The sequence below is a fragment of the Sorghum bicolor genome, chromosome 9, assembly GCF_000003195.3.
Source record: "Sorghum bicolor cultivar BTx623 chromosome 9, Sorghum_bicolor_NCBIv3, whole genome shotgun sequence".
In the NCBI taxonomy this organism is placed as follows: domain Eukaryota; kingdom Viridiplantae; phylum Streptophyta; class Magnoliopsida; order Poales; family Poaceae; genus Sorghum; species Sorghum bicolor.
This window is the reverse complement of record NC_012878.2, coordinates 3,550,570-3,567,187: the sequence shown is the minus strand read 5'-3', so window position 1 is coordinate 3,567,187 and position 16,618 is coordinate 3,550,570. Positions and strand designations below refer to the sequence as shown.

The following is a 16,618-nucleotide window of genomic DNA, read 5'->3' as shown; positions in this document are numbered from 1 at the left end:
GCCTGTGAGTGGGCAGAGAACTCGCGCCACGGTGGCGTCTCGACTCGCGGTTCGGCGAGATCCACAACCTCGACGGAACTGCTGCTGGGACTCAACTCGGCGGCTTAGATGCAAAAAAAGGAGGCTGCGGGACCGGGGAGTAAGCTTTATAGGGCGCTGGTTGGGGAAAAAGGCAAGGACTCCGGCGTTCCCGGGATCGATTCGATCCGGGGGAAGAGTCCCGCTCGGACTCGCGTTGAGGAAGAAGGAAGGGAAGCGCTGACGGGCGGGGCCCAGCTGCCAGCGACTGAGAAGGGGAGGCGCGCGCGGTTGGGCCGGGAGAGAGAGTGGGCCGAGTGCGGGAGGGAGTGGGAGATGGGCCGCGCCAGGCTGTGGGTCGCCAGGCCGAAACCGAGAGAGGGTGAGGCATTGTTTTTTTTTTTTATTTCAAAGTCATTTTCAAATAGAAATTCGAGTACAACTAAATTCAAACCAAAAGGGAGTCAACACAAAACAAAATATGCCCCAGCATGAGTGCATAAACAAGTTTCTATCCTTATGATGAATTTTAGTTTCAACAAAATTATCTATTTACTAAATTAAATGCTCCCAAAATACTTAAATAACTCAAATTAAACCCTATTAATTGGAGAGCAAATTTTGGGTGTTACAACCACTCTTTCAATAGAACAATACATCAAGATGAAGCGGTTGCAACAGTCAATTAAGTACTGATGAACCCACAATCTTTATAGTGCACTGTTCATATCTCAGAATAGTTCATATTTAGTCTTATGATGGCCTTGTTATGGTCCTATTGTGCAGTTTGTTTTCACTTATACCTTTGTGCACATACAGAGAATTATTTGTACTTCCAGAATCACAATTTTGAGATCTCAATCTTATCCTATATGGTAGGCTACCAATAAACTTAATGTCAGCAACTTAAGGTAGGCCTATGGCGGGAAAACTTAAGACTTAAACACTTAAAGCCCTATACTTAGTGAGCACCAACATCTTAAACTTATATGACTAACTTTGATTCTGGATTGGTTTTTCTCACATTGTCTTTAGTTTGGCAAAACCACTTGACATGTTACTCAAACCAAAATAAACCGCACTTCTTATATACAACATATTTCGAGATGAACATCTTATGCTAAAAGAAACATATAATTGTAATAAATTTATTCTTAATAAGATAAACTTTAACTAATATTAATTAAACATGCTATAACTTTTACATTAGAAGTTATACTTTAAAGATAGGTTGAAGCCATTCCACAGTATGACCCCCCTAACAAGAGTGTTGATAAATACTTAATTATGTGGATTTCTTAATACCAGCGCATCTTGCAAAAGAAGATTATATTAATGTCATAGCAACCTATAACTTAGTGGTTACTAGACTTGTTATTCATGAGCATGTAACTTTATATGTATAAAGCAAGTACTTTAAGTCTTTCGAGAGGTCCACTCCTAGACTATGTTTACTAAGAATCCCGGTCATAAGCTTTAAGGGCGTGTGATAACTTAGTCAGAATATTTATAGCTTACTTATAATACTTATGACTTAATTATAATATAATATTTATATGTAATGATTATGTCAGCGTATAACATGTCAACAATATGACTAAAAGAAAATATTACACTTAAAATAGATGACACATGAATACAAACGTTAGTCAGAAAGTATCTCTGTGCCAAATCTTATCAGTGTGAACAACAGAAAATTATAATTAAGAGATATGACACATGAATACAGACAATGTTGGTCAGAAAGCATTTACGTGTCAAATCTCATGTCTCCAATAAAGATTTCTCATTGGTTCCATCTTAGTTAGAGATATCTGCTCTCTAAAACTTCCCATTGGATCCATTTTGATTAAAGAAGACTAGAAGAGCAACTTAGTGATCACGAAGGTAAATGAGACTGCAACTTAAGATTAATGAATGACATGCAACTATAAACAACGTTGGTTGGTCAGAATACAGCCTGCTATAAAACCAATCAATATAAAAAAATCTATTAGGTCTCTAGCAAGTATTAACTTATGGGAGAATAAATTTACTATATGAGCAAAATGTGTAATCAGCTCCATTTTCTTTGTTTCCTTTTTTGTTTCTTAAACTGTCCCACTCTTTTGTTAAGTCATTTGTAATGTTTTTTTTTGGCTTATGTTAATAGAGGTCCCCTCGGACCTCTCCTGTTCGTTAAAAAAAACATATACTTAGTTGCAACATGGTAGTTCATAAAAAAAAACATGTACAGATGTTGTTCTACCACTAGAACAATATTTTGCAAACATGGTAGTTCATCAAAAAAAACATTTGCATAATTATTGTTGTTCTAGCGGAGGGATCGACTTTCTTCACAAATATGTCACAATTACAATGTTGGTTGGTTCATGATTAGGGCACTAGTCCCATGTCTGCAGGCTGGTTGGCTGCCAAGTCATAGACAATATAATCCTGTTCAAATCTGATAGTCATTCAACAATATTTTTCTCTCATAATAGATCAACGAACACTACTTTCAGCCATAAATTTTCAGATAAGCGGGTAGACTCTTCTCTCTGTGTCCTTGTGTGTGCAAACATTGCGCATGAGGTTCCTGATCTCGTGGTGGATGTCACTGTCAGGCCTTGTTTAGATCCAAAAACCTTTTGGATTTTGACACTGTAGCACTTTCGTTTTTATTTGACAAACATTGTCCAATTATGGAGTAACTAGAAGCTTAAAAGATTTGTATCGTGATTTATAGGTAAACTGTGTAATTAGTTATCTTTTTTATCTATATTTAAGTTTCATGCAAGTACCGCAAGATTCGAAAGTTTTAGATTTTTAGATGCATGGCCTCGTGACAGTGAAGGTAACTTGTGGATGGGCCGCCTGGACTTGGATGGGCTCTCGTTCGTAACTCAGGGCCCCTCCGTACATTTTGCTGTGTTGGACTGTGCTGCGTCAGAAATCTTTGCACGTTCCGATCCGGACATTTCTGACAGACACGATTTCGATCGACGACTCGGATCGGAGGCTCCGAATCCGCTTCCGGTCTCCCTCTACGTTACGTACATTACACGCGTGCCCTCTACCTCCCTATATATATATTCTAGGACAATGCACACGCGAGTTTTGAGCCCTAAAATATACACGAGACGAGAAATTAATCGATCCAACAGCAAGCAAGCAAAGGCAGGCACAGCCAGCCAGCCAGCGAGAGGGTCGTCGATATACTTTCGATAGGAAGAAACCCAAAGGGAGGAAGAGCATGAACTCCGTGGCGCGTTCGCTGGCTCTGCGCGCGCTTCACCGGCGGGAGGTGCGCGACCGGCTCCAGCGGCCGGCGGCTGAGGTTGGGAACAAGAACAAGCAGGCGGCGGCGGCGGCGGCGGCCTACAGGAGCACAGCGGACCGGCTGGCGGCGTACCGGTACAGAACCGACGGCGGTTACCTGCTGGTGCCGCTCGTGGCGGTCGGCGCCGGCACCTGGCTCATCGCGACGGCCGCCACGCGTTACCTCATGACGCCGCCTCGTAAGGGTACGACGACGACGACTCCGGTGGAGGGACGGGAGACGACGCCGGAGGTTGCCGCCGCTTTGCCGACGGACTGAATTGAACCAGGACGGCCTATACTAGGTAGCTAGGGCAAAGAATTAGTCCGTGCTGGTTGCTCGCGTTGACCGACCACACACCTGAACCTGATCGATCGTATCGTGTACATGTTCTTTTTTTGTTTTTGTTTATTTCTACTGAACTGGAGCTTCGCTGTTTCGAACTGGAGCAATCTGCAGAGAAAGATTGATGCGTCGTGTATTGTCGAGTTTGTTCGCTCGAGCTTATCAGCCGAATCTATTAGCTATTCAATAGTATTTTTTTCTCACAATAAATCAACGAACAGTTCTGCCTACTTTCTGTAATGGCTTATGAGCCAAACAAATAGGGTGGTCTCATGTATTGGTAGTTGAACGCTCACGCATCCATCTCAATAATCGTACGCATCCATCTCAATAACCGTTTGAAGTACCTTCTCAATTTTCGGTAACGATGGGACTTAGGCATCCGAAACGCCCAGTCCGGACTCCACCTCCACCCTCACGAGCCACTCCTCCCATGCGACCCTGAACCTATGCTCGCGCATGCCCATGCCCCACTGCAGATGAAGACAATGACAACGACGGATAGAATTACGGCAACAGTGGTGGCGGCCTCCCTCTCTGCACTCTCTGCACACACACACTCTCTCTCTCTCTCTCCAACTCCGACGAGTATAGAAGAGGCTTTGGGGGAGGTAGGTCAGCCACACCAAGCTAGGTCCGAGTAGGGATGTCGCGGCAGTGCTCGGGCGCCCCACGGTGAAGTCCTCCTTCCCCTTCCATAGCCACCATGGCCAGGGGGTGAAAGAGGAGAAAGATGAGAAAAATGTCTGTCTGGTATTTATCCCTACCACTACCAATGGATTATTCAAGTACTCCCTCTATTCTAAATTGTAAGTTATTCCAAGAATCTTGAAGAGTCAAAACATCTCAAGTTTGACCAAACTTATAGAAAAATTACAAAGTTTTGTGGCATCAAATAGATATACTATGGAAATATAATTAATAAAGAACCTAATGATACTTAGTTGATATTATAAATGTTATTATCCTACCATATAAGTTTGGTCAAACTTAAGATGTACTCCCTCCGTCTCAAATTGTAAGTCATTCCAACAATCTTGGAGAGTCAAATCATTTTCACGTTTGACCAAAATTATAAAAAAAAAATACTAAGATTTGTAACGTAAAATGAGTATACTATGAAAACATAATTAAGAAATAATCTAATGATACTTAGTTAGTACCATAATAATTATTATTTTATAATATAAATTTGGTCAAACTTAGAAAAGTTTGACTCTCCAAGATTCTTGGAATGACTTACAATTTGGGATGGAGGGAGTATTAACTTTCCAATATTTTGGAATGATTTACAATTTGAGATTTGAGATGGAGGGAATATAATTTTAACAGTTTGAGGACGTCTGGTGTTTATCCCTACCACTACCAAAGCTATTTTAGCAGACACAAGGCCGACGACCTCGATTGACCCCCTAGCTATCATGCTACATCATTGTCTTGGACTCCAAATGGGCCTTCTAGGTCCGTCTACATGGAAAGGTCCAACGAGAAGAAAGCTCGCCCTCGCCTTCCGTTCCAGTAAAAGGCCAAAGGCACCCCCATCGTCCTTGGTGCGATGGCCCAGCCCTAGCCGCAAAGCCCACGCGACCGCTCACGACGTGACGAGGTCGCGCGTCGGTTCGTCGGGCGTCCCCGTGTGCTCCGGCGCACCACGCACCGGCGCCGGACGTGGGGACAGACAGAGGATCATGCCGCGCGCGTGACCACCTCACCTGGACCATGGCTGCGTGATTGCGTCGCTGCGACTCCTGAATCTTCTCGTAACGGCCAATGTTAAGTTCGTCCACATGCAAGCTACTAGATGGGGATGCGTGTGTATATCATGCATGGATCCGGCCATCTATCAGGATTTAATTTGGTCTCCGTGTGTTTCTGTGTGCTCCCTTGTTTTTGCTAAGCTTTTAATAACGACTTTTGCTAATCAATCTGCATCGTACAATACTCTAATGGCACCGCGCGTCTCAATCACAAAGGCACACGACCTTTTATTAATTCTTCCTTGCTTGTTGGTTGCGAGCCGTGACCAACTTTCTTTAGAAAAAAAAAAGTTATTATAGGTATTCTAGTCAAACCATCTAAAGGTTAATCAAATTTATATAGAAAAACGTGTCTAACAATTATAAATGTATTTCGTATTATTTATTTACAGTGATATACTATTATGCTGGACTAGGGAGCAAACACAAAGGACAGCATGTCTCCGAGTTGTCCTTAGGATAGGCAAATAACCAGGTCTTGTTTAGTTCCTCAAGTCAAAAAATTTTCAAAATTTTCCGCCATATCAAATTTTATGGCACATATATGGAGTATTAAATATAGATAAAATAATAACTAATTATACAGTTTGTCTATAATTTACGAGACGTATCTTTTAAGACTGGTTAATCTATGATTGAATAGTAATTGTCAAATTCAAACGAAAGTTACAATATCAAAAAAAAAAAACTTTTCACCTAGAAAACTAAACAAGTCCGTTTGCTGGACCTGCGAGCAAAACAAAAGGACAGTCTTTGCACCGTTTATCTACTGGGCTGCTCGAGAGCAGAGCTTCGGACAACCTTAAAGTGCCGAACAAGATACAGATAAATTGTTAGAGATTTAATTTCAATCTTAAAGAGCATACAACATTTGTTCTTCTTTTTTCCTTGCGACCCATATTGATACTTTCCAATAAAAAAACATTCTAGTTTTGTTTAAGTCGAACCATCTAAAATTTAGCCAAATTTTATAGATAAGCAAGCCGTGTATAAACTTAATATATGTATAAACTTGATCAAAATTTAAATAGTTTGACTTAGGAGTGTCATACAAATCCTAGTACTTATTAGATATGCAAATCAGTTGTTGGACCATATGAAGGTGTTCTCTACCATACCATCTGAAGTGTGGAGAGCAAACAGGACATGTCATTCATCTTTGAGCACAGCTTGGGACAGCCTTTGCAACGCTTGTCTATTGCGCTGCACGAGAGCAGATCCTGGGACAACCTTTGCAATTTGCACTGTCTCTCTAGTGCGCAGCACGAAATTTGTTTGGAGTATCGAGCCTTGTTCACTGCTTGGCTAGATTACAAAAAATCATGGAGGAACATGCTGCCCCAAGCCAGCTGTATGGAAAAGAGAATCTCTGCGTTTGCATCTTGACAAGTGTCTGCTGATGGCCAGCATGTGAAAAACGGTACCGCTAGTACTTTTCGTTGACAGCAATAGCCAAGAATATTATTGCCAAATGGATTTTGCTAGCAAACAAGATGCAGGGATATATAGTATCCGGTACGCTCTCTTTTCACAAAGGAACTCGAAATGTTGTTGTTAGAAAATGCCAACGTAGCCTGTGCTGTGCTGTATGAAAGGACCTTGCTTAAATAAAAGAAAGCAGTAGGTAAAAGGAGCCATCTTTATTTTATTAGTTAATCAAAGACAGCCAGCCATTGTGAGTTTTGTCAGTTCTCCAGCTAGTAGGAACATACAAGAATCAAGTTAGAGCTATAGCACCTTCAGATGCAATAGTAGTAGTATGCCTCTTCAGCATTTTCTGAATTTGCCCCCAAATTCAATCATTCTAGCTAATAGCTATAATTATGAACATGTTACAGACTGTTTGTTGACTGTTGAGAAAGAAAGAGATCAGCAATGGCTGAATACACCATCACTGCTCTGCTCTGCTCCTCAAATCATCTACTAGTAGCAGAAATCGTCATCCAATCCAATGGAAAGAATTTCAAAGAAGCAAGAGAGGAAGAAGGATGCGAGTGAATGGGTGGATGAACAGTTGTTATAGTTACTCGAGCAGCTTGGTCTTGCCATTCTCCTTGTCCACTGGTTCTTCGTCGTCCGAGGATGAGGTCTCGGACGAGTCGTTGGGCTCCTCGAAGAAGGTGTCGATGAAGGAGGAGCACTCCTCGGCCCAGCTGCGTCGGTTGGCCGACGCGCGCCACTGCTGGTCGGCGATCATCTCCGGCGACATCCCCCACTGCTGGAGCTCCTCCTTGGTGTGGTGCACGAGGAGGGAGTACTCGCCGCCGGGGCCCAGCTGCATGACCCTGAACTCGCAGTTGTCGAAGTTGTTGAGGCGCTCGAACTGCGCCACCGTCCACTTGAACCACTTCATGAGGAACACCCGCGAGGTGAGGCCGTGGGAGACGATCACCAGGTTCGTCTCGCAGCTCGGGTCCTGGTCCAGCCTCCCCATGTCGATGTCCCGCCACAGCGACTCCAGGAAGCCTGCAATGCAATCATCCAATCAAATCCAATCCATGTGTTGATGATTGATGAATGTTGTCAATGGTGGAGGAGGAGGAAAAGCAGAGGAGAGGATGGATGGGCGGGGGGGATCATCGTACTGGCGACGCGGTCGAAGACGTCGGCGGCGGACTCGCCCTCGGGGAAGCGGAAGAAGAAGCGGCCGAAGCGCTGGCGAGTCTCCTTGACGGCGCGCATGCGCTCCTCGACCTGGAAGTTGCCGAAGTCCTGCTCGCGGACGCGGCACTCCTCGCGGGCGCCGATGACGCGGTCCCGAGGGAAGGCGCGGCCGATCTCGCGGAGCGTGGCGCGGGTGCGCGCGTAGGGGGACACGTAGAAGTAGACCTTCCAGTTGCCGCCCGGCGACGACGACGACGACACCACGTCGTGGATGCGGAGGCCCGCGGCGCGCGCCTGCTCCGCGCCCAGCGCCGTCAGCGGGATGCGGTAGTCGGGCGTCGTGGTGTAGGCCGACATGTCCAGGTTCCCCTGGCTCTCGCCGTGCCGCACCAGGATGATGCGCTTCGGCAGCCGCCGCGAACACTGCGGATGGTGCTGCCGCGTCATCTCGCAGAACCGGCACTCGCTTCCGCCGCCGGGGTCGTGTGCCGCTGCTGCCGGTGGCGGTGGTGGTGCTGCTGCTGCTTGGCCTGTTGCGGCGGCGACGGGGTGGTGCGATGCCGTGTCGTGTGACATGGGTAGCTGGCGCGGGGGGTATATAAAGCCGGTGAGGTGGTTGGGTGATGATGGGTGGGGCCGCGGCGAAAGCAGGTTTTTTTTTATTTTGTGGGGTTCCTCCGGGCAGCGGAGCTCGGATCACCAGCTGGAGACATGGAGCAAACAAGCCGCGGGATTCGGCGGCCTCGCTGGCAGCCAAGCCTTACACTGCAAGGAATAATAATTAGTAGAAATGATGATAAAGATTACCACAACTAGTGCCACAGTCAAGATAAAAATATTGCTGACAGTTTTGTCAACTCCAATTGAGATCGATCAGTGCCCTCAACATGACATGAGATAAAATATAAATCATACTACTCCCTCCATCCCAAATTGTAAGTCATTCCAAGAATCTTGGAGAGTCAAACTTTTTAAAGTTTGACCAAATTTATATGATAAAATAACTATTATTATGATACCAACTAAATATCATTAGATTCTTCCTTAATTATATTTTCATATACTCACTTTATGTTACAAATCTTAGTATTTCACTCTATAATTTTGGTCAAACGTGAAAATGCTTTGACTCTCCAAGATTCTTGAAATGACTTACAATTTGGGATAGAGGGAGTAGTTTGTATCTGGATTTTATAAAGACAAGAGTACACATGAATCAAATTTCACGAGGAAGAAAAAAAAAGATAATAGGTCGGCTAAAATCCCATAATGAGTCACTGGTCGATGAATTAACCAGAAGCAATGCTACAAAATGTATAGAGGGTGGTGACAGTAACAGACCCGACCAAGCAAGGTGGTCAGCTCAACAGCTGGCTGAAACACACACACACACACAAAAGAAAGGAGTATTCCCCGTGCCTGCCACGTGATCACGGAGGACGAGGCCGTCAGAGGGTGGTGGCCTGATACTGATACGGTGCTTAGCGTATCCAAGTGTCCTTGCTCCCGTGTCAAGGAGTCGGTGCATGTGCGCTGCATGACACAGACACACGAGAAGCCGCCGAGCTCCTGCCTGCTCCCCGGCCGGGTCGGTGGGTTGAGTGAGCCATTGGCCACCGGGCCATTGCAAGGGCAAAACCGTGTGCTGCTCACACGGCACCCACGCACCGCCGTCCCAGACAGGAAGCTACCCTCACACGTCCCAGCAGAGTCCCACACATAGGCCTTGTTTAGTTCCGAAAGTGTTCGGTACTGTAGCACTTACGTTTGTTTGTAACAAATATTATTCAATTATAGACTAACTAGGATCAAAAAAATTCATCTCATAATTTACAGCTAAACTGTGTAATTAATTTTTGTTTTCGTCTATATTTAATGTTTCATGCATATACCACAAGATTCGATTTGACGGGAAATCTTAAAAATTTTTTGGTTTCCAGAGTGAACTAAACAAGGCCATAACATTCGTAGTACCCTCTATCTTAACACCGTACAGACAGTGGACCCATATACTAGTACTACACATCGCGCCGACAACCACGTCACGTCTCAACCAACACCGATCGAAACATACCATGATGAACGGTCACCATGCAGAGACCTGCGACGACGACGACGTACAGCTGATGCAAGCAGCAACTCTTCTAATCATAGGAGGAGACTAGACGAATCTTCATTCTCCTAGTCCTATCATCCTATGTGTGGCAATCTAATCCGAATGGCACAGTTCCCCCTACAATTAGTGAACCAGATTGTCTCCCGTAAATAAAACTCACATTTTTCCAGACCTCTAACTAAAAGCATCTCCAAAAATACCCCATATCCCTTCCTCATCTATATTTTTTTTAAAAAAGGAGATAAAAACTCATCTCCAAGAATACCCTACATCTTTTCTTTATCTATTGGCAATTGACAAATAGACCGATATCATACGTAAAAAATATGCGCAGCTTTTGTTGCACGCATCGCTCTTCTCCACGCCGGTTTCTAAAGGTGGAAGGGTGTGAGAGAAAATAGATAGTAGGAAAGGGTTCTAATATAAATGTACAAAAGAGAAAGAATATATAAAGTAGTTACAATAATTTAGAAATAGTATAAGACTCCTGATATAATATTGTTTTAATTTTAGGAGTGAATTATTAAACTCTTGAAAACAGTTTTCTTTTTTTCTCTCAATACCTTTTTAGGAGTTGCAAAACTACATTATTTAGGCATGAAAAAATGAGGTGCCCTTGGAGATGCTATAACTCTGAGAGAGAGCTAAATTGTTGCAACTAACTTGCTATGTTTACCTAAAATAATGCCGTTTTCCAATTGGGCGGGCAGGTGCATGTGATTGCCGGCAAAAGCTGATTGTTTGTAGCTTAAACCCACTTTTGCACCGATAACTAACAGAATAAAGCTTGCTCTCTAGTCTAGTTTACAAAGGAAGAATCATGGACATGGAGTGAAGCAATGTATATGCAGGGGGTGCAAACGAAAACATGCAAGTGCTGGCCCCCTATGATGATGATGATGTCCAGCTCCTCAAGATACTAGGAATAGCTTTGAAGCTTTGTCTTTTGGGGGACAGCGTTGCGTTGGTGTCCCCGAAGAAGCAACGTGAATCATGCAAAAGCAAGCGTTCGGCAAAGCAATTCTAGTATGAAGATCGATCAGGTAGGCCTAATCTTCCAAGGACCACAGAATCCAGTTTAAAACTCAAAGGCACCACATTAGTGTCAGCTACCATTAACATCACCGTAAGATTGCTAAAACACTAAACAATGCAGATGTATGACTAAGGGTTAGTTAAACATAGCTGAATCCGTGATCCCAACCGCACTTCACTTTCGAAGCAAAAACCTATGCAGCAGGTCCAGCCGTGTTGCCCAATATCTGGTCTCTCCACCACATGCCCCCAAAGGTAGGCAAGCTTTTGGGGACAAGTCTTCTCCCCTAAGGAAGAAGAACATCTCATGTGGCAATGTGGTGCTCCACCAATGCAAAGATCCGGATAAGATAAATTGGGTACAGCTTGGATTGCACTGCAGTCTCGTTCAATTTCTTCCAATAAGTTTGGTCGATTTAACACCCCCAGCAATCAATTAAACTAAGGCGAAGGTTTAGTGTAGTCTGATAATCCAACCGATTTATCCATGTTTTCTTAAGAACGATCACCAAGTGAGGTAAGAAGCGACTGAACCGCGTTTCTTTGGGATGGGGTGGAGAGCGGTCGCAATGGCCCGAGAGATTTCCACTCTGTTCTTTCAGGGCTCCAGGCACCAGCAGCTCGTGCAGATCACAGAGGCTAAGCAATAACAAGGTGCAAACAAGGACAAAGTTGTGTGGGATGCGATGGCGAGTTTTCCTCCTTTGTTTCTCAGTAGAAGATGGGGATGGGAGAGCTGGAAGATGAGATGAATGAGATTTTGCCAGACTTTGGATCTAAATGATGAGGTATGTATTCTTTCCGATGATGGGACCCGAGGTGCCCAGTTTCGCTTGCATGAGGCTCCGCCCCCTGCCCTCAGAAGCAAACTCATCAAAATGTGATGGCAATTTAAGGCAATGATGATCCAGTTCACAATTCTGCACAGGGGGGAGTTCACTGGAGTAAGCCTCAAACCCCCCAAACCCCTCCCCCCACCCACCCACCACCAAAAAAAACAAGGGGTGCATAAATGACCTCTGGACCATACTAGTGATTTCTAAAAAGATCTACCATCAAAAAATAGCACTGACATTATATTAAAGAATAAAGGAAGAAAATGACAAAAGCCTAATTTAGTGGTCCATCTGGTGACCACACGTTCCTCTAAAGATGCAATGGGACAATTCAAATGTCTGATGCATCGCTTAATTATGCCTTTCCCTGACAGACATAAAAAAAAACTACTGTCACCAACCCAAATCACACAACTCAGGAGTCACTCATACCAAAGAATCCAACAAATACACCCAAGTGTTAGGGTGCACTGATGAACATCTTACCTAACCATCAACAAATAAGCTGAATATTGACATACTGCAGCCTTAAATAACATGCAACAAACGACACTGAATAACTACTCTTTCCATGGATATATTCAAAAGTGTTACAGAAAAAGAGATATTCACATGCATGAATCATACGAAGAGCACTGTTTAATATTTGGCAAAAGAAAAGGAATACTTTCACAAACTATCAACAGCGAAGGAACATCAATTGTTCTCATTTCTTTGTTGTGTGACATTCCTTGGCAAGCTTTGCATTCAACAATCAGGGCATATAAACCTAACAAACAATCAGGGAATATAAACCTAACACGGAACATTCATGTTTAATAATGGTATAAAATGACAGAATCAGAATCTGGTTCTCCTTTAACAAATGTCATTCTACTGCAGAGGGCACAAATCAAGTAGAACCACAAAACAATGTCCAGAACGCGGTAGAATTTTGATGGGCTAGTGACAGATAATGTGCCTAAAAATGCAGATCATCACAACAACTTTTTAAGGCTGAGTGCTTGAACAACTGGACGCAACCATAGCAAAAAAATGAAGGCAACACAGATCTCTGGATCATGCAAGCGCTTCGTCTGACTAATTGACCACCCAAATGCACATCTCATTTATTAGAACTGGTGGTGGGAAATGGGGAAAAGACAGTCTGACTCTTTTTTTTCTTTTGAACGTAATCAATCTGGCTGGTTCTGTGTTCATCAAATACTGCATATTATTTATTACCACTAATGGAAGGTAATGGAAAGAAGATGTAGAATAAGAATGGGAAAATGGTCTAAAGTACACCATTTTCTTGTCTCAAGTAGCCCAGAATTACTAAGCAAAATGATATTAACATATCTTTAGGCTACTGCAGATGTACCCTAAATGAATCCATGATACATCTCAAAGAAACAAATTAAAGTTCCCCCAAGGTGTCAGGGAGGTATCAGCTCAAAATGCTCTCTTCCTCTGCTGATTTTCTCAGTTACGTACTGAACTTTTCTGTCAATGTCACATGACCTTTGTGTTAATAATTCATATTTATATGTGAATTCATCACGGTTTATTAAATGCAGCAGAGCCTATAGTGTAGTTCCATTAAATCCCATGTGCTGGAATACTTCCTGGGCTAAAATCTCCCCTTAGCTGTTCTCACCATGATGTTACCTCCATAGCCCTACACCCCTAGTCATCCCTTGAGCCCAGCACCATCTAGTTCTTCCTAGCTACAACATTTCTAGCTAGAAATTTAAACTAAGTTCTAGACTGTCACACTGTTAATAGCTGTCACTAAGTGACTCAGCTAACAATATTTGTACTTTGGCAAAACGTCAATGACTAATGGCAGGTGTTAGTTCTTACCAAGAAGGTGCCTTCTTTATTCCAAGATGATCAATATATTCTGACCTAAGGTTGGAAGCATAAGCATGCTTTAAAAGCCTTGGGTTGAAATGATGAAAATTGAAAATATCTACACCAAAAAAGTAAGTTAGTAGCAAACCCTAATAGTAGTATCAACAGTCTTTTCAATTCACATTTCCACCATGCCATTTTGAAACTGCAAGCTGTGTAACAATAAATTGAAAACTTTTCTGTATTCATGATTGAAATTATAGCATGTTATTATAGTCTAATCAGATAAATTTCTGTGGGAGCATATATAATTGTATGGGTGGGGGTCGTGGGTTGCTCAGAAACATGTTAGTGGAAGCTTAAATTTTCAAAGAGCAGAATCTTGAGACTTTTTTGGTCATAAAAAATAATATAAATTAGGTACTAAAGAAAAATGGAGATTTCTCTCTTTTTCTCCCACTCAACAGGAATAAGTTCCACATGTTTACCATGAACCAGCATTCGAATTTGACAACAAAATGTTGTTTCCAGAGTAATAGGTCATCTGTACACATATCTGGGTGGATATGGTTATAGCAGAATTTCACCACCAATGAGCCTTTGCAAATAGCTATATTGAAATAATGCACACAAGGAATTCAGATTTTGAAGCTTGTCTAGAGAGGCATCTTCTTCTTTTAAGGGGCATCATTTGTTTAGGGAATTGATTCATGATTTGTAGTCATCACTTGCCACCTGGGGGGGCGTGGGGGTGATAAATGACATATTGCTATACAGAATGGGGAAACAACCTGATCAGTTGAGCTTCGCATATGACACAGGACATGATGTATTCTAAACACCCTCAAGCTTTGGTCACTACTGCATCTTTTAGGCTTCCACCAATTCAGAAAGCTAATATGTCTATCCCACATAGGGTGCCTTATTAATCCTCGGCTGCTTCCCTCAACAACAAAATAGTGTGGGGATTAATTTTGTTGTTGAGGGAAGCAGCCGAGGATTAATAAGGCACCCTATGTGGGATAGACATATTAGCTTTCTGAATTGGTGGAAGCCTAAAAGATGCAGTAGTGACCAAAGCTTGAGGGTGTTTAGAATACATCATGTCCTGTGTCATATGCGAAGCTCAACTGATCAGGTTGTTTCCCCATTCTGTATAGCAATATGTCATTTATCATCCCCACACTATTCTATGAGCTCGTACGTTAAAAGGCTACCTACAGTTCAATAATTCCCCAATCCATGCACCTGGGAAGCGATGCGAAGCCCTCCACGAAGCACGAAGTGCTTCTCAGCATGCTCGCAATCGGATTCCTCGCCAAATTTCTGAATGCCAGGGGGTCCAATGAAGCCCCCGTTTCGCGCCCCAAATCCGATCGATCGAACCCGATACGCTTCAATCGATCGAGGGAAACAGGAAGCCAAATAACGCGTCCCAGCTGAATTCGCTCCCCTGATCCCAATTCCCCCACCAGCGATTTGATGTCCAGCGAAACTAATCAACCTAGGTGCCGCGGATGCAGCGAATCGGAGCGGAATAGGAGGAGCAGTCGAAGCTTGCAAAGCAATTGAGAATAAGGAAAGTTCAGTCTCGAGGGGAATCGCGTGCTTACCTCGGCGCTGCTGCCGCCGTCGCTGTCACGGGAGGAGCAGGTGCGAGACGGGAGGAGACGCGTCGGTTTCCGAGCACCCAAAATGGCACGAAGAGAGGCGGAGATTTTGAATCTAATTTTGGCTTATCTTATCTCTGTGCTTCTAGATTTGCGGGTGGTGGTGTGGTGAGGGAGAAGATCCGCCAGTCACGTGAGATGCACACGCGTAGAGGCCCAACTAAGGATTCCACTTGGGCCTTGTTTAGATGCGAAAAGATTTTGGATTTTGCTACTGACCACTTTCGTTTGTTTGTGGCAAATATTGTCCAATCATGGACTAACTGGGATCAAAAGATTCGTTTCGTGATTTACAATTAAACTGTGCAATTAGTTTTTATTTTCATCTATATTTAATGTTTCATGCATGTACTGAAAGATTCGATGTGATAGAGAATCTTAATTTTTTTTTTTGTTTTTAGGTGAACTAAACAAGGCCTTGATTTTTATACATTGTTGCTGACAATTACCTTTCTGCCATCCTAACCTGACCAATGGCGTAGTGTCTTCATCAAGTATGTTTTTCGTAACATCCGCTAAGGCCTGTTGGCAAAAAAAAAATTTTGGTTTTGGCTACTATAGCATTTTCGTTTGTATATGACAATTATTGTCCAATTATAGAGTAGATAGGCTCAAAAGATTTGCCTTTCGAATTATAAACAAATTGTGCAATTAGTTTTTATTTTTATCTACATTTAATACTTTATACATGCATACATAGATTCGATGTGATGGGGAATCTTGAAAATTTTTGAAAGCTAAGGCCTTATTTAGTTCACCTCAAAAACCAAAAATTTTTAAGATTCTCTGTCACATCAAATCTTGCGGCACATGCATGGAGCATTAAATATAGACGAAAATTAAAACTAATTGTACAGTTTGCCTATAAACCACGAGATAAATCTTTTGAATCTAGTTAGTTCATGATTGGGCAATATTTGTTAAATAAATTTAAAAATGCTACAGTACCCGAACCAAAAGTTTTTGCGAATTAAACAAGGCCTAAATCGATATTTCCACCGACCCACCAAAATTCAAAAAGTTTTCAAGACATCAAATCTTACGGCACATGTATGGAGCATTAAATGTAAATAAAAAATAACTAATTGCATAATTTAACT

General features: G+C 42.9%; 1 protein-coding gene across 2 annotated transcripts; it reads right to left on the bottom strand.

Moving 5' to 3' along the window:
- LOC8075949 (phosphoglycerate mutase-like protein AT74H) lies at positions 7,043-15,616 on the bottom strand. Of its 2 annotated transcripts, XM_021447641.1 has the most exons (4): positions 15,462-15,616; positions 13,858-13,966; positions 8,007-8,790; positions 7,043-7,887 (listed from the first exon to the last, which is right to left on the bottom strand). In XM_021447641.1, the coding sequence occupies exons 3-4, from the start codon at positions 8,599-8,601 to the stop codon at positions 7,445-7,447; spliced, it is 1,038 nt and encodes a 345-aa protein (XP_021303316.1). In that variant the 5' UTR covers positions 8,602-8,790; positions 13,858-13,966; positions 15,462-15,616; the 3' UTR covers positions 7,043-7,444. The 2 variants fall into 2 exon arrangements, with proteins under 2 accessions (XP_021303316.1, XP_002439257.1); XM_002439212.2 differs by lacking the exon at positions 13,858-13,966 and having other exon boundaries at positions 15,462-15,606.

Excerpts from the sequence above, each read along its gene's own strand:
- LOC8075949 (XM_021447641.1), bottom strand. The coding sequence starts at position 8,601 with ATGTCACACGACACGGCATCGCACCACCCCGTCGCCGCCGCAACAGGC. Across the intron at positions 7,888-8,006 it reads CGTCTTCGACCGCGTCGCCA|GCTTCCTGGAGTCGCTGTGG; the intron begins GTACGATGATCC and ends ATTGCATTGCAG.